The sequence below is a fragment of the Macaca fascicularis genome, chromosome 5, assembly GCF_037993035.2.
Source record: "Macaca fascicularis isolate 582-1 chromosome 5, T2T-MFA8v1.1".
NCBI lineage: Eukaryota > Metazoa > Chordata > Mammalia > Primates > Cercopithecidae > Macaca > Macaca fascicularis.
Genome location: NC_088379.1, coordinates 92,204,471 through 92,228,669, shown reverse-complemented (window position 1 = coordinate 92,228,669; position 24,199 = coordinate 92,204,471). Strand labels below are relative to the sequence as shown.

The 24,199-nt window shown below is 36.6% G+C and overlaps 1 protein-coding gene across 17 annotated transcripts in view; it reads right to left on the bottom strand.

Annotated features, from left to right (window-relative positions):
• Positions 1-24,199, bottom strand: part of PTPN13 (protein tyrosine phosphatase non-receptor type 13) — a 229,972-nt gene that overhangs the window by 137,529 nt on the left and 68,244 nt on the right. For all 17 annotated transcript variants that reach the window (XR_012434937.1, XM_045393346.2, XM_065545225.1 and 14 more), the window contains 3 exons: positions 21,486-21,664; positions 6,215-6,280; positions 3,816-4,001 (listed from right to left, as the gene is read on the bottom strand). Coding sequence is in view for 16 of the 17 variants with exons in the window: in XM_045393346.2 (XP_045249281.2) it covers positions 3,816-4,001; positions 6,215-6,280; positions 21,486-21,664 (431 nt within the window). In the remaining variant the exon portion in view is untranslated. The remainder of the gene's footprint in view (positions 1-3,815; positions 4,002-6,214; positions 6,281-21,485; positions 21,665-24,199) is intronic.

Here is a 24,199-nt window from a genome sequence, read left to right as displayed (position 1 = left end):
ATCGATGCAAAAATCCTCAATAAAATACTGGCAAACCGGATTCAGCAACACATCAAAAAGCTTATCCACCATGATCAACTGGGCTTCATCCCTGGGATGCAAGGCTGGTTCAACATTCGCAAATCAATAAACATAATCCAGCATATAAACAGAACCAAAGACAAGAACCACATGATTATCTCAATAGATGCAGAAAAGGCTTTTGACAAAATTCAACAGCCCTTCATGCTAAAAATGCTCAATACATTCGGTATTGATGGAACGTACCTCAAAATAATAAGAGCTATTTATGACAAACCCACAGCCAATATCATACTGAATGGGCAAAAACTGGAAAAATTCCCTTTGAAAACTGGCACAAGACAGGGATGCCCTCTCTCACCACTCCTATTCAACATAGTGTTGGAAGTTCTGGCTAGGGCAATCAGGCAAGAGAAAGAAATCAAGGGTATTCAGTTAGGAAAAGAAGAAGTCAAATTGTCCCTGTTTGCAGATGACATGATTGTATATTTAGAAAACCCCATTGTCTCAGCCCAAAATCTCCTTAAGCTGATAAGCAACTTCAGCAAAGTCTCAGGATACAAAATTAATGTGCAAAAATCACAAGCATTCTTATACACCAGTAACAGACAAACAGAGAGCCAAATCAGGAATGAACTTCCATTCACAATTGCTTCAAAGAGAATAAAATACCTAGGAATCCAACTTACAAGGGATGTAAAGGACCTCTTCAAGGAGAACTACAAACCACTCCTCAGTGAAATCAAAGAGGACACAAACAAATGGAAGAACATACCATGCTCATGGATAGGAAGAATCAATATTGTGAAAATGGCCATACAGCCCAAGGTAATTTATAGATTCAATGCCATCCCCATCAAGCTACCAATGAGTTTCTTCACAGAATTGGAAAAAACTACTTTAAAGTTCATATGGAACCAAAAAAGAGCCCGCATCTCCAAGACAATCCTAAGTCAAAAGAACAAAGCTGGAGGCATCACGCTACCTGACTTCAAACTATACTACAAGGCTACAGTAACCAAAACAGCATGGTACTGGTACCAAAACAGAGATATAGACCAATGGAACAGAACAGAGTCCTCAGAAATAATACCACACATCTACAGCCATTTGATCTTTGACAAACCTGAGAGAAACAAGAAATGGGGAAAGGATTCCCTATTTAATAAATGGTGCTGGGAAAATTGGCTAACCATAAGTAGAAAGCTGAAACTGGATCCTTTCCTTACTCCTTATACGAAAATTAATTCAAGATGGATTAGAGACTTAAATGTTAGACCTAATACCATAAAAATCCTAGAGGAAAACCTAGGTAGTACCATTCAGGACATAGGCATGGGCAAAGATTTCATGTCTAAAACACCAAAAGCAATGGCAGCAAAAGCCAAAATTGACAAATGGGATCTCATTAAACTAAAGAGCTTCTGCACAGCAAAAGACACTACCATCAGAGTGAACAGGCAACCTACAGAATGGGAGAACATTTTTGCAATCTACTCATCTGACAAAGGGCTAATATCCAGAACCTACAAAGAACTCAAACAAATTTACAAGAAAAAAACAAACAACCCCATCAAAAAGTGGGCAAAGGACATGAACAGCCATTTCTCAAAAGAAGACATTCATACAGCCAACAGACACATGAAAAAATGCTCATCATCACTGGCCATCAGAGAAATGCAAATCAAAACCACAATGAGATACCATCTCACACCAGTTAGAATGGCGATCATTAAAAAGTCAGGAAACAACAGGTGCTGGAGAGGATGTGGAGAAATAGGAACACTTTTACACTGTTGGTGGGATTGTAAACTAGTTCAACCATTATGGAAAACAGTATGGCGATTCCTCAAGGATCTAGAACTAGATGTACCATATGACCCAGCCATCCCATTACTGGGTATATACCCAAAGGATTATAAATTATGCTGCTATAAAGACACATGCACACGTATGTTTATTGCAGCACTATTCACAATAGCAAAGACTTGGAATCAACCCAAATGTCCATCAGTGACAGATTGGATTAAGAAAATGTGGCACATATACACCATGGAATACTATGCAGCCATAAAAAAGGATGAGTTTGAGTCCTTTGTAGGGACTTGGATGCAGCTGGAATCCATCATTCTTAGCAAACTATCACAAGAACAGAAAACCAAACACCGCATGTTCTCACTCATAGGTGGGAACTGAACAATGAGATCACTCGGACTCGGGAAGGGGAACATCACACACCGGGGCCTATCATGGGGAGGGGGGAGGGGGGAGGGATTGCATTGGGAGTTATACCTGATGTAAATGACGAGTTGATGGGTGCAGCACAGCAACATGGCACAAGTATACATATGTAACAAACCTGCACGTTATGCACATGTACCCTACAACTTAAAGTATAACAATAATAAATTTAAAAAAAAAAAAAAAAAAAAAAAGAATATTAGCCTTATGAGAATGTCTGTGAAAAAAAGACCTCAAAGACCAAGTAAGTTTGGGAAATGCTTCATTTACATGTCTATTCTTCTTGAAGGTTAGTAATATAGTCTAGTACATTAAAGGCTCTAAGAAGTTCTCCAGTGAAAATACATTGAATTTCCTTTAAATAATTTTTTCTCAAGCTTCTTTGGTCATAGAGGAATTTTTAAAACAAAAATATTGAAAACAATGTGAGAAATGTTGGTCTGGACAGAGGGTTTTCAAAGATTTTTTAATAGCTTTACCTTTGTCCAAAAAAATCATATGCAGAAACATAAACAGATCAAATAAAACTGGAGCTGCTCCAGTTAAAGAGGGAAAATGGGCAACCAAGAACTCCATTTATTCAGCCTCTACTTCCTACACTTCCCTTCACTATAGAACCTCAAAGGTTTCTTGGGGGAGAGTTTACAAACCATTTGTCTAGAAGATCTCTGGGCCTGTCATCAACTGAAAAATTGTGCAGAATTTGAATATATTCCTGGCAGCCATCTGACATCCTGGTTAAGATGGGAACTAAATCCCTACTGATAAGGAATTCTGAGGAAGCTAACAAGAACACTGTGTGGCAGTGGTCAATTTGTAACCTGTACAAGGAAGAGGGACCAATACTCTGGGACTATAACCCTAAGGATAAGAGCAGATAAAATATAGATCCAGATCAGATAGGGCAAACAAGATAAAATACAGCCTTAGAAATGCAGAACAAAGGTGGGACTTTCAGGTAAGATATGGCATTGGTTATTCTTGGGATTCTTCATATCCAAAACAAGAGAAAAACCAGAAGAGTCCGGGTCTTGGGGAAATCTGGCAGGGATACAAGCATGGATTTCCTGTATACACTAGGTAGCAGTGTTCAGAGAAGAAAGTAGAGAAGGTTTGGGAAATACCTAGAAGATCCAGAAAAATGAGTGGTCATGAAATAGGTATAAAGCAACAGAAAGTACATTTAAATATTTCTAAAACCCATTTTCATGTTAATACATTTTTTCTAGGTGTACACAGTATAACCATTTGCTAAAAGCTCCTTAGGAAAAGATCTAAGAAAGAAAACAAGAGGAGATACTTTCAGCTCAAACATGCTATTATTCTATGATATTTTTGGGAATAACTCTCACAAAATCTAGACTCATTGCAATGAGCTTCTAAATTTTAAGTATTGTTTCAAATAAACAATTTATATTAGAAGAAGAATTCAATTTTCCATTTCTAGTCTTCATTGAGAAAATGCTACCTATACAGTATCCTTAAAGAAAATTTTGTGATATCTACTCAATTTTAAAAATATGACTATATTTACCATTGTAACTGTAGCTTACCCCAGAAAGATTTCCCAGAACCAGTTTTACCAAGTGTTTCACGTAGGAAAATGAGGGTGCACAGTTGCTATTCCTAATGTGGGCACTGCAAGCATCCAGCACAGTCCGAACAGAAACTCGAGCATAAATAACATCCTCACACATTCCAAGCAGTATGCTGTTGAGATGATCTCCAAGCTTGATAGGCTGAATATAAATAAAGGAAAAGCCACATTAATAAATGTGAGTAAATATTCTTTCTAATGAGACAAATCATTCTAGGAATCACAGGAACCACACTGAAACACGCTTCACATACTTGGAGGAAATAAATTCCTTCCTTATAAGCATATGCATCTTACTGTGTTTTACCTTTTTATGGTCTAAAAAATATTAGCAGAAGATAGTTAACTTATACTTCCCTATACAGGAAGTACAGAAAAACTCTGGGTATTTTAAAGTACAAAGTAAAGTAGTGAAATTCTTGGCTTATTCAAATGTTTTGATCAACAGTTACTACATGTACACACACACACACACACAAACATACACACCATTTGGGGGAATAAACTGTTTCCTAATATTATATAAAATGTAATACAGTCAATGTGTATAAATATAATTTGATAACTTAAAGGAGATTTAAAATATTGCAATGCCTCAAGACCATTTAAATATAAATTATAATTATGTTGGTCAAACAGACAAGCCAGAATGTGAGGTTTTTTTATTCGTTAACGTATTTTGTAGAATATTATATCTGAATGGCCAAAGAGCATATGAAAGGGTGGCCAATATCATTATTAAGAAATGTAAATTAAAACCACTACAAAAAGAAGCTACTACACACACAATAAAATAGTGAAAAATAAAAATACTAACAATACAAGAATTGGTAAGGAGTGGAGCAATTAAAACTCACATCCAAGCTGATGGGAGTTTAAACTGGTATATCCACCTTGGTCTAAACAAATGCCTTTCTTATGAGCCTTCCACTTCTCATCCATTTGGGTATTATTAATATATCATCCTTTAGGGTTAGCTTAGATGCAATGTCCTTTAAGAAATCTGTCCTGATCCTCCAAACCTAACCAGAAGTCCCAACTCTGTTTTCCATAGCGTCCTCCATTTTCTCTAACATAGCATTTATTGCATTATGTTGTAATTGGCCGTTTAGCTGTCTATTCCTTCCAAAAAACTGCATAGGCATGGGTCACTACAGTCCTAGTGTCTAACAGTCTCTGACACAAGGTAGGTACTTAATAAATACTTTTAAATTAGTATTAAATATTTCTAAAATATTCTGACTTCTGATCCTAAAACACTAGCTTATATTTCCCCTTTAATTTATATTTATTGATATTGACTCTCTATTTATATTTGATGCTGACTTTATTTCCAGTTATCGGAAAAGAACATAAAGTGTTATGGACTGTGATCACATTTTACAAGTTAGGTTGCATAATACAAGACACCAATATTTCCAGTAATATTTTAACTTTCTCATTTATATTTACAGAATTGAAACTGAAGAGAGAAAGAAAATATACATTATTTTTCATGACATAAAACCAAATGAAGTAAAGAATATAATTTATCTTTTATGGATCTTAAGATGTTTGTATTTTAGAATAAAAGGCTAAAATGCTTGTTACTTCTTTTATTTAATAAGAAAAAAACAGACCTACTTATTTTTGGTTTTTACTTATAAATGCCTAAAATAAAACCTAATTCTATATGTTATATCTTGCCTTGATGAAATATAGCTATTTTTAAATTTTCAATTACTATTTACTACTATGTTTATATTGGTCTTTAGGAATCAGAATTATTTTAGAAAATAATGATTAGAAGCGGCCCAATGGCGAACATGGCCCAGGACCTCAGCAAGTGTTACTTTAATACCTATGTCTGCTGCTATAGGGGTGGTGAAGTATGATGTATGATTTGAAGTGCCAAGAGAAAAAGCTATGACATTCTCTAATACAATACTCAGAGACATAGGGCTACTATTCCTAGAGTTTTTGCATCAAAAAAGCTATCACATTCAGTAGAATGAATCATCAAAGACAAGAGATTTCCAATCTCTCTTAACAGTCACTAAATTAGATAAAATAAAGTATACTCCCATTTATCTTGCTATAATTTTGAAGAGGCCAGCTCCATCTCACAGATTGAGTTGTTGAAACCTGGTTAGTAATTGCTACAGTTCTAGGAATACCTTAAAAATACTGTCTTTAGTACTTTATTATAAGTTCATCCTGAAAGTATGACATTATTAATATAAACAACCTCCATAGGAATGCTGGTACACCTGACAGCACGCTGTGGAACACATATAAATACGTTGAAGAGCTATGATAAAAGGTGTAAAATTGAGCACATGTAAAAAGTGTAACAACTGTAAACAATTAACTTACTTGGCTCTGAGGCACTTCATGATCAGCCCCCCAATACAGTGTCATTCCAAGAGAATAAATGTAGATCTAGGAATAGAATTTTTAAGAAATAATTTTATGATAAAATGCAATAGAAAATTTAGCAAGTGCTATAAATACAGATTATTTTGTTCCAAAGAAAATATAATACACAATTTGAGAAAATCATCATTTTATATTTTACATAAAAGTATATGAGAGCTTAAAAGAGATAGTAAGACTGGAAATTATTACAACAGATGTTTTTCTAATTCCCCAGCCCATCCTTTATCAATAATCATTTCTGTTAGCTTTTAAAGTTTCCTTATGCAAATTCAAGCAAATATGAATATATATTCTTATTTCCTCCTTTTACAAAAGATCAAAAACCTTAAAAATTACTAGGCACTTTGCTTTTTTTTTTGAGGCAGAGTCTGGCTCTGTCGCCCAGGCTGGAGTGCAGTGGCACAATCTCGGCTCACTGCAACCTCCATTCCCTGGCGATTCTCCTTCTCAGCCTCCTGAGTAGCTGGGATTAGAGATGCCCGCCACCATGCCTGACTAATTTTTCTATTTTAAGTACAGAAGGGGTTTCGCCATGTTGGCCAGGCTGGTCTTGAATTCCTGACCTCAGGTGATCTGTCCGCCTCCACCTCCCAAAGTGCTGGGATTACAGGTGTGAGCCACTGCGCCCGGCAGGTACCTTGCATTTTAAACTTATCAATAGAATTTCCATATCAATGCTTAGAGATCTTATTTTTAAAAAATGGTACATAGAATTCCATTAGTGGTTGTAGCACTGTTTATATAACCAATCTGTTATTAACAGAGAATTAAAAAATTTTTTTCAAACCTTTGCTACTATAAATGATGTTTCAGTAAACAGCCTTGTATGTATTCCTCTTAAATTGATTCTCTGAGATAATGGATGAGAAAGTAAATCATCTGTAGTTTTTATACAGATTGTCAGATTCCCTTACATAACAGTTGTACCATTTTGTACTTCTACCAGTAAAATATAAGAGTTTTTCCACAAGCCTTGTCCATAGAGGTATTACGAAGACTTGGGGTTTTGCCAATCTAAAAATTGACCAGTAAATCTCACTGCATCACTGCAGTTTTTGTTTTATTTTGTTTTTTGACAGGATCTTTCTCTGTTGCCCAGCCTGGAGTGAGGTGGTGCAATCATAGCTCACTGTTGCCTCAAACTCCTGGGCTCAAGTGATCCTCCTGTCTCAGCTTCTCAAGTAGCTGGGACTACAGGCATGTAAAACCATTTCTGGCTAATTTTTAAAATTTTTTGTAGAGATGGGGATCTCTCTATATTGCCAAGGCTGTTCTCGAACTCCTGACGTCAAGGGATCCTCCTGCCTTGGCCTCTCAGTGTGCTGGGATTATAGACAAGAACCACCTCACTTGGCTTCACTGCAGTTTTTTGGTTTTTGTCTTTCCTCAGTGCAGTTTTGATTAACATTTTCTCACAATGAATGGGTAGCGTAGTACAAGGAGAAGGAAGATGAATCAAAGGAGTTTTCTTTAGGTTGTTTGCTTTTTTTTGTTTCTTAAAGATTAAAAAAACAACATATTTTTATGCTGATAGAAATGATTCAACAGGGAAAACTGGAAATGCAGGAGAGAATGGAGATTGCTAGAGGAACACTGTTAAGTAGATAAGGAGATTGATGCTAAAGCACAAATGGAAGAGTTGGCTTTATAGAAGAGCATGGACAGTTCATCTGTAGTAAGATGGCAGAGCATATGGGAATTCACATGGGGAGGCTGCTAGAGGAATGCTAGGGAAAGTCTTGATTGCTTCTTTTCTTTTCTTTTTTAAATTATTATTATACTTTGAGTTCTAGGGTACATGTGCATAATGTGCAGGTTTGTTACATATGTATACTTGTGCCATGTTGGTGTGCTGCAGCCATCAACTCATCAGCACCCATCAACTCGTCATTTACATCAGGTATAACTCCCAATGCAATCCCTCCCCCCTCCCCCCTCCCCATGATAGGCCCCGGTGTGTGATGTTCCCCTTCCCGAGTCCAAGTGATCTCATTGTTCAGTTCCCACCTATGAGTGAGAACATGCGGTGTTTGGTTTTCTGTTCTTGTGATACTTTGCTAAGAATGATGGTTTCCAGCTGCATCCATGTCCCTACAAAGGACACAAACTCATCCTTTTTTATGGCTGCATAGTATTCCATGGTGTATATGTGCCACATTTTCTTAATCCAATCTGTCACTGATGGACATTTGGGTTGATTCCAAGTCTTTGCTATTGTGAATAGTGCCGCAATAAACATACATGTGCATGTGTCTTTATAGCAGCATGATTTATAATCCTTTGGGTATATACCCAGTAATGGGATGGCTGGGTCATATTGTACATCTAGTTCTAGATCCTTGAGGAATCGCCATACTGTTTTCCATAATGGTTGAACTAGTTTACAATCCCACCAACAGTGTAAAAGTGTTCCTGTTTCTCCACATCCTCTCCAGCACCTGTTGTTTCCTGACTTTTTAATGATCGCCATTCTAACTGGTGTGAGATGGTATCTCATTGTGGTTTTGATTTGCATTTCTCTGATGGCCAGTGATGATGAGCATTTTTTCATGTGTCTGTTGGCTGTATGAATGTCTTCTTTTGAGAAATGTCTGTTCATATCCTTTGCCCACTTTTTGATGGGGTTGTTTGTTTTTTTCTTGTAAATTTGTTTGAGTTCTTTGTAGGTTCTGGATATTAGCCCTTTGTCAGATGAGTAGATTGCAAACATTTTCTCCCATTCTGTAGGTTGCCTGTTCACTCTGATGGTAGTTTCTTTTGCTGTGCAGAAGCTCTTTAGTTTAATTAGATCCCATTTGTCAATTTTGGCTTTTGTTGCCGTTGCTTTTGGTGTTTTAGACATGAAGTCTTTGCCCATGCCTATGTCCTGAATGGTACTACCTAGGTTTTCCTCTAGGATTTTTATGGTATTAGGTCTAACATTTAAGTCTCTAATCCATCTTGAATTAATTTTCGTATAAGGAGTAAGGAAAGGATCCAGTTTCAGCTTTCTACTTATGGCTAGCCAATTTTCCCAGCACCATTTATTAAATAGGGAATCCTTTCCCCATTTCTTGTTTCTCTCAGGTTTGTCAAAGATCAGATGGCTGTAGATGTGTGGTATTATTTCTGAGGACTCGGTTCTGTTCCATTGGTCTATATCTCTGTTTTGGTACCAGTACCATGCTGTTTTGGTTACTGTAGCCTTGTAGTATAGTTTGAAGTCAGGTAGCCTGATGCCTCCAGCTTTGTTCTTTTGACTTCTGTGACACAAGAAGCAAGATCTCAGTAATAATAATCATCTTTCCTATTTCCTTCTGTTAAGAGGTTCAGAGCTAATCTTCTGGGCCACTTCTATCAACACTGAATTCTTGCCATGCGCTTTTGTTGTTGTTTCATTTTGTTTCATCACTACAGCTTCATCTTATTTTCTTGCCTTTATTTACTCGGCTCGTATTTTTTTTCACCTTTATTTTTCAATGCTATAAACTGTCTCAAATCCTCTTTAGAAATCAGTCAGATATATGTAAAAGTGGGTACCCTTCTTACAATCGCACAACACTTTAATATATCCCTTAAATTGCTTCCTAAGTTATTTCTCAATTACAGATTAGAAAAGTTGTTCCACTTTTCAAATATGTTCATGGCTCTCAATTTTTAAACATTCAAATTTTAAAATAACGACATTCAGGGCTCACTTTGACCTGCCTCTATTTCCATTCTGCAAGCAGGTTTTTAAGTTTTCTTCTGTCATCGTTCCTTCCCTTATCACAACCTAAACACTCAGCACATCTAGATAATTTTCTGTTGGCAAAATACATCCTTTTCTTTCTCAGCTTTTCGTGAGCTTTCTTTCCACCAAGAATATTCTTTCTTTGTCTCTGGCCATTATTGATAGGCCAGAGATGATGTTTCCCCTTATATATGCTATATAAATACTTCCAAACAAGTTAAAGCATTATCTCATATATGATACAGGTATATTCCTGCATCACACTTCAATAGTATCTCTGATGATGTAGTTAACTAATATTATCTTGTTGTATAGTTAGATGAGTCCTTGTTTGTCTTCCTTGAGGGGAACAGCTTTTCGTTTTAGTGTCCCTCTTAGCAAGTAACACAGAACTTTACATAGTAGATATTCAATACATGTCTGCTGAATTAAATTAAATGTGCAAGAAGTTCAAGACAGGCTAGTGCAGACTATTTTTATCATATTTCTCTCTAAGTTCCTTTCCAAAGAGTCTTAAATGTAAATACCTTTTCAAAGAGCCTCTTATATGAAAAACATTTTTCATAGCTTTAGCATAAAGGACTAATTGAATGCTCTATTAATTTTGGTTTATGACTCTTTGAGATGTGGCCCATGCTTTAAGATTCTTTATTATATTTACTTCTCAATATGCCAAAGTGAGTTACTATATGTTAATAATTTTTATACATGACTATAATAAAACATTCTTAAAACTAGGTTATAAAATTGTACATCTGCTGATCACCTATGTATATCATATAATGGTTAGTCGTATGTGTCAACCTGACTGGACCAAAGGATGCCCAGATATTTGGTCAAATCTCATTCTGCGTGTTTCTGTGGAAGTGTTTTTGGGTGAAATTAACATTTGCATCAGTAGACTGAGGAAAGCAGACTGCCCTCCCTATCACGGGCGGGCCCTTTCCAGTCAGTTGAAGGCTTGAAAAGAACAGAAAGGTTAACTCTCCTCTGAGTAAGAGAATTCTTTCTGCCTAACTGCCCTAGAACCGGGATATCAGCATTTTCCTCCTTTGGACTCAAACTGAAACCCTCTTGGGTCTTGAGCCTGCCAGTCTTTGAACTAGAACTACACCAGCAATTCTACTGTTTCTCTGACCTTCAGACTCAGACTTGAACTACACCATTGGCTCTCCTGAATCTCCAGTTTACAAACTCATCCTGAGGATCTTGGAGCTTGTGAGCCTTCATAATTGCATGAGCCAACCCTTTATAATAAATCTCTCTATATATACAAATACACACACACACACACACACACACACACACACACCCCATTGGTTCTGTTTCTCTGCAGAACCTTGACTAATACATATAGGTATGAAATACCTCTATAGAAAAAATAAAATACGCAAAATTATAATTGCTACTTTACTAAGATGATATTTTATATGGATTCCACACTTTTAGTAACATTTTAAATCATAATTAAAAATACATTGTTGAGTTGTTAGATAACTCCAGGTATGTCAGATCTTTGTTAAAATAACCTGATAATACCACCTGGTATCTAATATTAGAAAAATATTTCTTAAAGAATACAAAGAAAAATGCTTTTACATCTATTCCAAACAGTCGGTACAGGGTCAGTGAATGATGCTTCCATATACATTATTCATAAATTAAAAGAGTTTTTACTGTTGATGCAGCCTGAAAAGACACAGGGATAAAGATCACTGATACAAAGATGTAACTAAATTAATTCAGTAGCACTGACATCACTGACAGTGCTTAGTTCATCTGGTTAATAAACAGCAGCAGTAGATGGGTTACAGACTGCATATATGTATATTGTGTAGAAAGGAGGAAGGTCACACACAGGAAGGATTACTCAAAAACAGGCAAGTATTTGATATACATATTTTCCTTTGTTTTTTATATAATGAGAAAAAAGGGGAATCCACAATCCAGCTGACAAATATCTTCTACTAAAGATATCAACAAGTCCAGGGCCAAAAAAGAATTAGGCAGTATAAGTTTAAAAAAGTTTTGATCTGCTTCTCACTTGTATTGCTTATTTAGCTTCTCAGAGAATTTGTGGTTTCGTGACCTTTGTTGGTCCATCTGTACCTTACAGACAGCACAGAGATGCTCTATTTCCCTTCCTTAGTATAGCAGTATAGCAGGCCAGGACACAGTCCTATAGAGGTGGGTGCCTTTGATAGTGATGATTTGTATATACAGGATTCAGTGAAAAGATGGAAGAGCTGATTCTAGATGACATGCATGTAAAGAAGAGCTAGACAACTACCCATTCAGTCAACATTTTTTCTGAAAGTCACTAAACTAGGGAGTGTGATAAGATACAAATATTTCATCCTGGTATCTATAACATCACTATCATAAGCTAATATATATTATTATATGTATTAAAATATAAACAGCTAGCATGCACATAATGCTTACTGTGTGCCAAGCTTACATTACATATTTCTTTTTCTTTCCTTTCTTCTTTTTTTTAGACAGAGTCTTACTCTGCCGCCCAGGCTGGAGTGCAGTGGCACGATATTGGCTCACTGCAACCTTCACCTCCTGGGTTCAAGTGATTCTCCCTGCCTCAGCCTCTTGAGTAGCTGGGATTACAGCACCTACCACCATGCACAGCTAATTTTTGTATTTTTAGTAGAGATAGGGTTTCGCCATGTTGGCCAGGCTGGTCTTGAACTCCTGACCTCAGGTGATCTGTCTTCCTTGGTCTCCCAAAGTGCTGGAATTACAGGTGTGAGCCACCACGCCCGGCCTACATTATATACATTAGCTCATTCAATCTTGCAGAGGGAAGGTAACTTGCCCAGGGTCACACAGCTATTTAATTGACAGAGGCAAAATTCTAACTCTGGCTTCAGTTTCTTACCCTCAGCACTACTGATGTTCGGGACTGGATAATTCTTTGCAGTGGGGAGCTGCCCTGTAAATTGTAGGATATTGAGCAGGATCCATGGCTTCTACCCATTAGATGCCAATAGTACTATCTACTCCTACCCTCTCAGTTATGACAACCAAAATTGTCTCCAGATATTGCCAAATGTTCCATAGAAGGGAAAACTGCCTCTGGCTGAAAACTAATAATTTAATCTATATATCCTTTTCCAGAATTAGAAGTCTAACAGGAGAGAGATATAAATATATATGTGTGCACCTATGTATTAAACAAAGTAGTAGTAAATTTGTGCTAAGGAAACTCAAGGAGACAAGAAAAGGTTCCTTTTGACTACAGAGGAATTAGAAGAAACTTAAAGTAGAGAGGAGTTAAGCTGAGACTTGGAACATAGATTATGTGTCCCTCTCTTTGTTCTTAATATTCTGTATACATCTCTTATCATTGTGTATATTCCCTGCATATCATCATCATCATCACCATCACCACCATTTCTTTGTCTCTCAGCCTCCTGGCCCTTTGAGAGTAAGGTCTACTCCTTATTCATCTTTGTATCTCCTTGACCTCTTATAGTGTTGGACATATTGTAAGTCCTCAGGAGATGCTCACTGAAAGAATGGATGGTACATAGGATGTGGAAACATGAAAACAGGGAAGAAAGGCATTGCCATGCAAAGAAGTGAATCCCAGAAGCACAAGATCTGCCTAAAAACCACTGGCTACAGCTTGTGCATCTACAAAGAGGAGTGAGAAGGTAGTTGGGACCAGACTCTGGAGAGATTTTCATGTTTGGTTAAGGAATCTGTACTTCATTGGGCAAAAAAGGAGCAACACAACGAAGGTTTTGGAGGGGAAAAATCCCTCATGATCAGGGGTATGACATGATCAGGGGTATTAATCTGACAGTGGCAAAGAGAACAGTCAAGAAGCAGGAATAAGAGTTAGGAGACATGACAAAAGTCCAAGAGAAGAGAAATGAGAACTTCACCATAGTGCCAGCAATAGGGCTGAAGAGGAAAGAACTGGAATGGCTAAACTTAGAAAGCAGACTTGAGAAATTCAGGCAATTAAGTACATATATGAAAAGGGAGGAACCAGAGATAGGGATACAAAGAAAATGTAATATAGAAAGATGAGAGTCAAGGAGGTTCATTAATATAACTCTTGTAGGATAGAAATACATTTCTGTCTGCACAGTTATAATGTACTGGAATATAAACTCCATGCACAGCGGGATTTTGTCCCGTTCACCACTGTATCCCTAGACCTAGCACAGCATTTGACATACAATAGTGATAGTCACTATTTCTTGGATGCTTACTACATGCTGGGTACTGTCCCAAGCACTTTGTAAGTATTACCTTATTTCATTTTCTAACAACCCTACAAGGTAAGTATTATTATTAACACCATAGACATAAGGCACTTGAGGCATGGAGAGGTTAAGCAAATTGCCTGAGTTCATATATCCCTTAGGTGACAAAGCCAGAATTCAACCCAGAGTCCACACATGATAAATATTTGTTGAAATATAAAATGGGATAATAAAATTATCATCATTGGGAAGGCTAACAGAATACTTTCTACCTCTTGATCCATTCTCTAAAGAGGAGATGAAAAGCCTTCAAAGATTTGCCTCACTGACCACAAGAGACAGGCTGGGTGAGACACTGCAGTCTGAGGTGCAGATACCTCTCATCCAGCCATCTCTGGATCTCTGTGAAGAAATATGAGCTGCTTTACATGTGCTACATAGCTCCTTTTAGCAACACACCCCTGGGACTGTGTGGCAACAAATCATAGATACCTCTGGGTTAAAAAATTTTTACTCATTACCAAATATGGCATAGAGGAACTGTTCTCAAACTATGTTATGCATCAGAATCACCTGAAGGGCCTGATAAAACACAGGTGGCTGCGTCATACCTCCAGGATGTCTGATTCAGTAGGTCTGGAGTAGAGCCTGAGAACTTGCTTTTCTAAAAAATTCCCAGGTGATAGTGATGCTGATTGGAAGGAGCAGACTTTGAGGACCACTAGTAGAGAGGATAGGGGATACAATAATGAGGACAAACAGGGTCCCTTCCATATCAAATCTTCACTGCTGTATACAAGATAAGATAATGTGACATATGAGAAGTACACAGAGAGAACAATAGAGCATAAGAGAAAGCTTCACATCTACAGTAAAAGTTAGCCGGACGGTGAGGGGATGAATCGAGAGTCAAAATAGCATCAGTCTGGGTGAAAAGAATTTTCGAAGCTGAAAGAAGAGAATGCACAAAGGTTGAGAAGAAAGAAATTATGTAGCATATCTCAGACACTGAAGTAAATTCAGAATGACTGAAGCACAGAGCTTGACACAAAGACGGCTCAGACAAGGCCAATACAGTACGACCTTGAAGGCCGTGCTCAGGAGTCAAGAGTTCATTCACGGGACATGGAGAATCTGAATAATTTTAAACAGGAATAGAACAAGATCATACATGGGCTTTCAAAACTGCACTGACTGCACTTTTAAGAATGGACTAGCCATGGGCAAGACTGGAGTTGGGAGATTATGAGAAGTGTTTGCAGCACTGGTCATTTGTGATGGACTGAACTGAGGTGGAAGCAGTGAAATCTAATATATGTAGACATATATGAGATATACTAAAAAGGTAGACTCAAAAGAAATTAATCATAGGATTTAGGAAATGGGGCCAGAGGTGAATGACAAATTAAGAATGACACCTTAGATTTTTCCTTGGAAATTGGGGAAATGATGGTCCATTCATTTATAGGAAACACAATGGAAGGGAGAAAAGTTTCAGGGTATGAGAAGAAACAATGAGTTTAATTTCAGATCTATTGAGTCTCAGATGCCTGTGGCACATTCCAGTGAAGATATCTAATAAGTAGCTTTACATAAAAGTCAAGAGCATGGTGCTAGAGATATATACATTTGGGATCTGTCAGCAAATAGTCAATGATTTTTTTAGCCCTTTAGAAAGAAGCAAGAATAAAAGTTACGATCCCTCTATCCAGAAGAATATATGAAGACACATTTTTTTGGTATGCATACAATTTTTAAACTTTTAATGGCCTCTTGAACTTATTCCTTTGACCTCTGAGGGGATGATGGAACTTAGGTTAAGATCTGATATATAAAGCAATTGTACAAATTTACTTAGTCATGACTCTTTTCTTTCAATATTTCCTAAAAGTCACCTCCAAAATTATTTTTAAAGCTCAAAACAGCAGGTTGTTATTTTCTTATTTTAAAATTAACCCTTTTCCCACAACATATTACCTTCCACATTTCGTCACACTTTACATACTGAGTGTGATGGTTAGTTTCTAAGATATAATAGCTTAATAATATATCTGACAACTTATTTAACTCTAGGCTACTTACTATAGGACTAGGAACACCAGTATCATATATTGCAAACCAAAACATGTTCTAGTGCTTTAGAGGAGACCCACCAATTGCAGAATGGCCACAGGGATCTGCTGAAATAGAATTATTTTAGGATCCATTTTGGTGCCCTAAATCTTCTCTCATCGGGCTAAATTTCCATCTTAAGAATCATTCCTTTAAGTTAAGATGATATAGACTTAAAGACTAATAAGATGGAAATGTGTTATCTGAATAGAGCAAAACATTAAGCCATTAGCACTACAATAACATAACCAGAAATTAGTTTTTTAGCTAGTGGAACATAGTATGGTGAAGTGACATTTAAAGACCTAACTTTCTATGAGGCTTTTGCACCTATTAAAACTCTAGGATTTGGTGTCATCTTTTATTGTGGTTAAAAAAAAAAAAAAAAAAAAACCCACACAAGATTAAATTTACCAGCCAGGCACGGTGGCTCACACTTGTAATCCCAGCACTGTGGGAGGCTGAGGCAGATGGATCACGAGGTCAAACGATCGAGACCATCCTGGCCAACATGGTGAGACCCTGTCTCTACTAAAAATACAAAACTTAGCTGGGCATGGTGGCATGCGCCTGTAGTCCTAGCTACTTGGGAGGCTGATGCAGGAGAACTGCTTGAACTTGGGAGGTGGAGGTTGCAGTGAGCTGAGATTGTGCCACTGCACTCCAGCCTGGTGATACAGCTAGACTCCGTCTCAAAAAAAAAAAAAAAAAGATTAAATTTACCATCTAAGTATATATTTTAGTTGCGTTAAGCATATTTACACTGTTGTGCAACAATCTCTGGAACTTTTTCACCTTGTAAAACTAAAACTCTATACTCATTAAACACTAATTCTTCCCTCTACCCTCTCTGCCCAGTCCTTGGCAATCACCTTTCACCTTTTTGTTTCAATGATTTTGACTACTTTAGATACTTCATATGAGTGGAATCACATAGTATTTGTTAAGATTGGCTTATTTCACTTAGCATAACGTCTTCCAGGTTCATCCATGTTGTAGCACGTGACAAGACTGCCTTTTACTTAAGCCTGCATGATATTCATTGTATGTATATTCCACAGTTTTTTTATCCACTCATCTGCCAATGAACATTTGGGTTGCTTCCAGCTTTTGGCTATTGTGAATAACACTGCTATGAACATGGGTGTGCAAATATCTCTTTGAGTTCCTGCTGTGAATTGTTTTGGATATATATACTCAGAAGTGAAGTTGCTGGACCATATGGTAACTCTATTTTTAATTTTTTAAGAAACCTTTATACTGCTTTCCATAGTGACTGTACAATTTCACATTCTCACCAACAACACACAAGGGTTCCAATTTCTCTGCATCCTCACCAACAGTTGTTATGTCCTGTTCTTTTGATAGTAGCCATCCTAATGGATGTGAGATGGTACCTCTACAACCCCAACATTTAACATTTTCAATTTAATTATATGATTACATGTTGAACTCTGTCACTAGACAATCCTAGAGTGTCTTCTTCAGTGGCACAGGGTCCTGGTATACAACAAACATTTGTCAAATTTATGAATGAATGAAAACAGGACAGAGAATGGATTAACAAGATTTAACACAAAGTATGTACGGTAAAGTGTGATTAAGGGCATTTGGTTGTTTTTTGGTCAAGTTTGGTTGAGGCTTCTGCTAAGCTTGGGTAAGTAGATTTACTGTTATTGTCCTTCTAAAGATGATCCTTGATTTTCAAAAAGCACAGAGAGCAATAATTCTTGATATTTAGACTACAAATTAGTGGCAATAAACAAGATTAATTTATCAGAGACATAGTACAAATCTCTGGTGCACATCAATATTTTTGAACAGAAAGCACAACAGGAACTTGATTCAAGTTCCATTCCATCAAACCGATTTCAAAAGAATTGTCAAATAAATACACCTTCTGCCAAGCAAGCAGGAAGTAGAAAATTACCCAATAAAAGGGAAAAGCCAGAGGATAAAAAGCTTACTGTGGCCTGTATAAACCTGTCTACTCATTTAAAGGGATGTTATCTTGAAAAGTAAAGTTTTAAGGTAAATAAATGAAAATGCCTATTTACATAGTTGATATAGTAAGAGAGTTTTTTCATACAAATGTGTACAGTTTACAAAACACTTTTAAGTGTAAGTCCCTCTGAATGAAGAGAACATTTGCATGTATCAAGAGTGCTAGGCACTGAGCATTATAAAAATATTTATATGTCATCAACTGCAAACATTTATTGAGTGCTAGTTAATAGCATATTCTTAACTCATGAAAGTCATTAAGTGCAGCTACTTTCCTCGTTTTCAAAATGCCCTTGCCATTTTAAAACCAGAATACTGTGCTAGAATATATGGCTACTCTTCTGACCTTTGCTTCCTGTTATGAATAGGATCAAGAAACTTGATTTTCTTTGTATTTAAAATTACACTTAAGATTTTGAGGCATGGGGAAGCTAGAAGTTCCAATTAGACAGACTAAGAAATCAACTTTAACATGATAATGGCAACAATCCCACACCCATTTCATCCCCAACATTGCTTCTAAACACTTGGTAAAATAATAGAGTGGCTTTAGTCATTTTCCCAAACATGTGGTCTAACAGCTATTCCTAAACATAGGGTTAACTTGTTTGGGGGTCTAGACATCACAAGGCAAATTGGGAAACCTCTCAGAAAATCAGAAAAGCACTTGTGCATCTCAAATTTCTACTAAGCACTTTTTAAATTGTACTGTGGATTTTAAATGCTTACAGAAAGAATTCATAATACCTATGCACACATACCATACCTATTTCCAATGTTCTAATCCCTCTTTTAAAAGATTATTAAATGAATCATACAGGGTACAGAATGATTGCATCCTGTTTAAATAATAAAAATGAATAACTCTATATATACTATCCAGCTTAATAAAACATTACTGCTACACTTGAATACTTTCATGATACATAACAATGACCAAGACCATATCTACTCTGCAATATACAAAAAGTTCTTTTCAAATACTTCATCTTATGTAATGGGAAATTTTTTAGTCTAATGCCTTAAGCATTACCCCTACCTCATAGCTACCATCTCCTTTCAATGCTTGCTTGTACCTCTCAAAATTCTTAAGTAGCTCATGGAATATCAAAGGTAGATAAACTGAAATCAGAATTCACTCTACCAATTCTTGTCAGTCTTTTTTCAGATACATAATTGATGGCTCAAATCAAGATGCCTTCCTTTAGCTTAGTCATCATGCACACACTCACACACATTCAATCTCTGAAAAGAAAAATAGGATTGTCGGTAGAAAGAAATTGGTAGAATTCCTTTAGATGGCAATTAGACAATGTATATTGAAGTTTAACATGTGTATATTTTTGATTTAATGATTTTGTTATTAGGAAATTACTAGGTTAATTTTTACACTTACATGGAATGATATATAGGAAAGAATGTTCATAGCCAATTCTGAATTATCTGGAGTATCCCATAGCGCTAAATTACCCACAGCCTGCTATATAATACAATTACCCAATGTCTGCTATAAAACACAATATATATGCCTAAATTTTTTTCATAACTTTGACAATAAAATTAGGTCTTAGTCTGAAGTCAGTTATATCACTATAGTCATACTGGATACTTCTATTATAAACCTTTACTTCTTCATTATGCCATCAAAAAAATCATTATGCCATTTTCAGTTCTTTTCCACAGAGTATCAAAACTCCCTGGCCAGGCACAGTGGCTCACACCTGTAATCCCAGCATTTTGGGAGGCCGAGGCAGGCAGATCACTTGAAGTCAGGAGTGTAAGATCAGCCTGGTCAACATGGTGAGACCCTGTCTCTACTAAAAATACAAAAATTAGCCAGGTGTGCTGGTATGTGCCTGTAATCCCACCTACTTGGGAGTCTGAGGCAGGAGAATTGCTTAAAACCAGGAGGCGGAGGTTGCAGTGAGCCAAGATTACGCCACTGCACTCTGACCTGGGCAAAGAAGCGACACTCCATCTCAAAACAAAACAAAACAAAACAACTTCCCAATTAGAGTCTCACAAAATCTTCCTTCTCCCATAGTTATCTACTTTTGTCAAATTTAACCTCCAAAATCACAAATTACATCAGTCATGCTCCTAAAAATATGATAGATCCCCACTGCCTAAGAAGAAAGCCTCAAGTTCTGGCATTCAAAAATCGCCCTCCTTCTAACCTAGAATCTTTCTTCCTTCCTTTACCCACATCCCTCTAGGTAGTAATGTTCTAGCCTAGCCAGTCTAACCAACCATTCCCCAATCACAGTGGACAATTTCTTACCTCTTGTCATTATCCATACCAATTACTCTGAGTAGAACGCCCTTTCTACCTATTTTTATTTATCTGAAGTCTATTCATTCTTCATAGCCTAACACAAATGCTACCCCTTCTCTGTGATATCATTCTACACTAAAAATTAATTGCTCATCTTGTACATTCTCAAAATACTATCACACTCCATAGCATTTATTTCATCCTGCCACATATTAGAGATCAGGGGTCTCCAACCCCCACCTCCAGCCCCATACCAGTCCCACGGCCTATTAGGAAGCGGGCTGCACAGCAGGAGGTGAGTGGTAGGCAAGTGAACGTTACCACCTGAGCTCTGCCTCCTGTCAGATCAATGCTGGCATTAGATTCTCATAGGAATGCGAACCCTATTATGAACTGCACGTGTGAGGGACTGAGGCTGCACGCTTCTTATGAGAATCTAGTTCCTGATGATCTGAGTGGAACAGTTTCATGTTACAACCATTCCCCCACCACCCCATCCTTGGATAAACTGTCTTCCATGAAACCAGTCCCTGGTGCCAAAAAGGATGAGGATCACTGTTATAGATTGTTCTGTACATGTTAATCAGGGTCAACTTTCTAGTTATTTCTATATCTTTCTCGGGCACCGTGTTTTATACATAGCAGGTATTTAATAAGTATTTGTAAACATGCACTTAAACAATGGCTTTTTTCATATATTTCTCAGAGCTATAAATCTTTATAAAACTATTTTGGATTCTTCAATAAAATAACTGAACTTCTTGGAATACATGATCATTTAAAACTCAATAGATTTTTCAGAGGGTTGAAACAGGGTAGCCCATTATCTTTATTTGACTTATCCCCACCCAAATAAAAAAATTAAACAGTTACCTTTTCAACATCTGAGAGAGAACTTAGTGATTGATTTTGAAGAACCTCTGGTGCAGTGAATGCTCGAAGATCCTGATTGGAAATATTTTCATCTGTAAATGATACACTACCAGATGGCAGCAACAGCAGAGACCACGGAGAAATGATGAAGCCAACAGCAGCAGGATCAGCTAGGCTTACTGGTTTGTAATTGCACCAAAATAAAAAAAAGAACAAGAAGAAAATTGCTTAAAATTATAATCACAGGAAACAGTAATCACTTCAATGGATAATCCAGCCTATTTGTATATATGTTAATGAGTAGTTAACATATACCAAATCAACATGCTACAAAAAGATTGGGTTTCATATAAATACAACAGGTAGCATTATTAACAATAATGCCTTGATTTGGCTTAATTTTTCAAAATCTGGATAGCAGATCCTATCAACTAGAAATAGAGCCCTTTCATTGTTCGTCTTAAGAATTAAACTTGGTTCAAATGTTTTATCACAGGGATATATAGATATAGGATAAGGATTAATAGCTCTTTAACTTTTTATGAATTATGCATTCCTTTAAGAAACTAGTGAAAGGTGTGGTTTCTCTCTCAAGGACATTGCCCATAAATATAAAGCTCTGTATAAATTCTGAAGTTTTATGGATCTACTTATAACCCATTTATAGATTCCCAAGTTAGGATTCCGATTTAGACTATAGTGTCCTGAAATTGATAGAAATCAATTCCTTTTAAAATTCCTATTAGGCATTCACAAGGTTTCTAACTACAATGAAATGTCTTGAGTCAAAGTATATATTTTGCTTGAATTTAGATTTTATCTTATTTACATTTGCTCATTATTTCACTAGCATTTCAGGCAGCTTGTTTTGTACTACCAAATATGATCAATGAGGTCTCTTAACTTTTTGTTTTAATGCTTGGCTGTATAGACGTCCAAGAGCTCACACCTAAGAGTATTAACAAAAATACATTCCCTAGACACCAGCAGGCCTCCACCTAAAAGTAAAGCTGTACTTTAGGCTCAACAAAACAGACTGATTAGAATAAACTTCATTTTGTCCCTCATCTCAAAAGTAAGTTAATACAGGTTTTAGGAAAACTGCTAGGTGAACTTGGTTACAGACTCAAGATAACAGCTATAGAAAAATCACAAAAGGCCTATGACTGAAATTCCATTATTCAATCTGAATAAGTTATACTGATATCACTCTGTCAAATGATAAGACATTGACAGAAGTTTATGCAAAAGTTTATCATACAGTATCTATACTTTCCTGAAAACAATCAGAACTGAATTTTTTTTATCAGAACTGAATCATTCTGACTTTTTAACCTCTATCTACCATCAACATGATCAGAATATGACTTATGATTAAAAAGTAAACTACTAAGAGTCATTCTTACTTTGAAGGTTAAAAATCTGCTTTTTTATGAATCTGAGACATGTCTTTAATAATGGTGTCAAAGAAGAAAAATGTGTTTGAATGCATCTTTTAATCAGTCACCACATCTTAGGTTGCACTGAAGTGGTGTTATAGACCAATGGTCCTCAAAGCCTTAACCAATCATACATCAGACTTCTGAAACTTAGTTCACAATTGTTATTGCCAAATACATTTCAATGAATCATTTCAATTAATCATCACAGCTCACAATCTTAGGTATATGCTGTCGTATTTTACAGTCACTGTACAAGTTTTCTGTTAAAAGCCGCCTCTTAGTTATTTCATACACAGAGAACACACAATCTAGCTAGAAAAGAACTGACAAAGCAAAACAATATCTCCCTTGCCAAAAGATACCATTCAAAACCGTGAGATTTCATGTCACAGATATTATAAAACAATCTAAAATCAATTTATGTCAAATTATCAACTAAGGGGAACAAACACTAGGAGGCCAATTGGGAAGGCAATGCGCTAATAATCTGGTGTGAGATGATGATGGCCTATAAGCACAGTGGTGGCGATAGAGGTGGTGAGAAACTGCTGGAAACTGAAGATATTTTAGAGGTAGTGACAACAGAATTTCCTGACAGATTGGATGTGGAATGACAGAAAAAGAAGACTCTGGATGACATCGAAGTTTTGATCTGAGTGATTGGAAGGACAGAGTGCCATCAACAGAGATTGTCTGAAATACTGCAGGCTGCTGAGGTGGGGGTTAGGAGGTGGTGGCAGGAATTAGAACTTTGGGACCTATTACATTTAAGATATCTGTTATATATTCAAATGAGGATGTCAATTAGGCAATTTGATCTGAAATGTGAGATAAAAATCAGAATTACAGATATATTTTGGGAGTTGCTGGCCTACTGGATTCTATTTAAAGCCATGTGACTTGATGAGGTCATTAAAAAAAACAAAAAAACAAAAAAAACCACAAGAGTTAAGATAGAAAAGAAATGAAGACCAAGGGGACTGAGCCCTGGGGTACTCCAGCATGCAGACTGCTCCTTCTTGGTCTGTTTTTTTTTTTTTTCCAGATTCTTCCTCTTCTCTTGGGGACTGATGCATGTATGGTGCTGTAACTTCCCTCTAATACTTCTTTCACTCACCACTGCCAATCTCCATCCCACTATTTTAATTAATTCTACTTACTAGACTTTCTGTCCAGTTCTCCAGTACCTAAGTCCTGAATCTAAGTTAGGAAGCTGGGATTCTAACTGTCATGGCTAATTCCAGATTGTCTTTCTTTTGGAGGCAAAAGTAT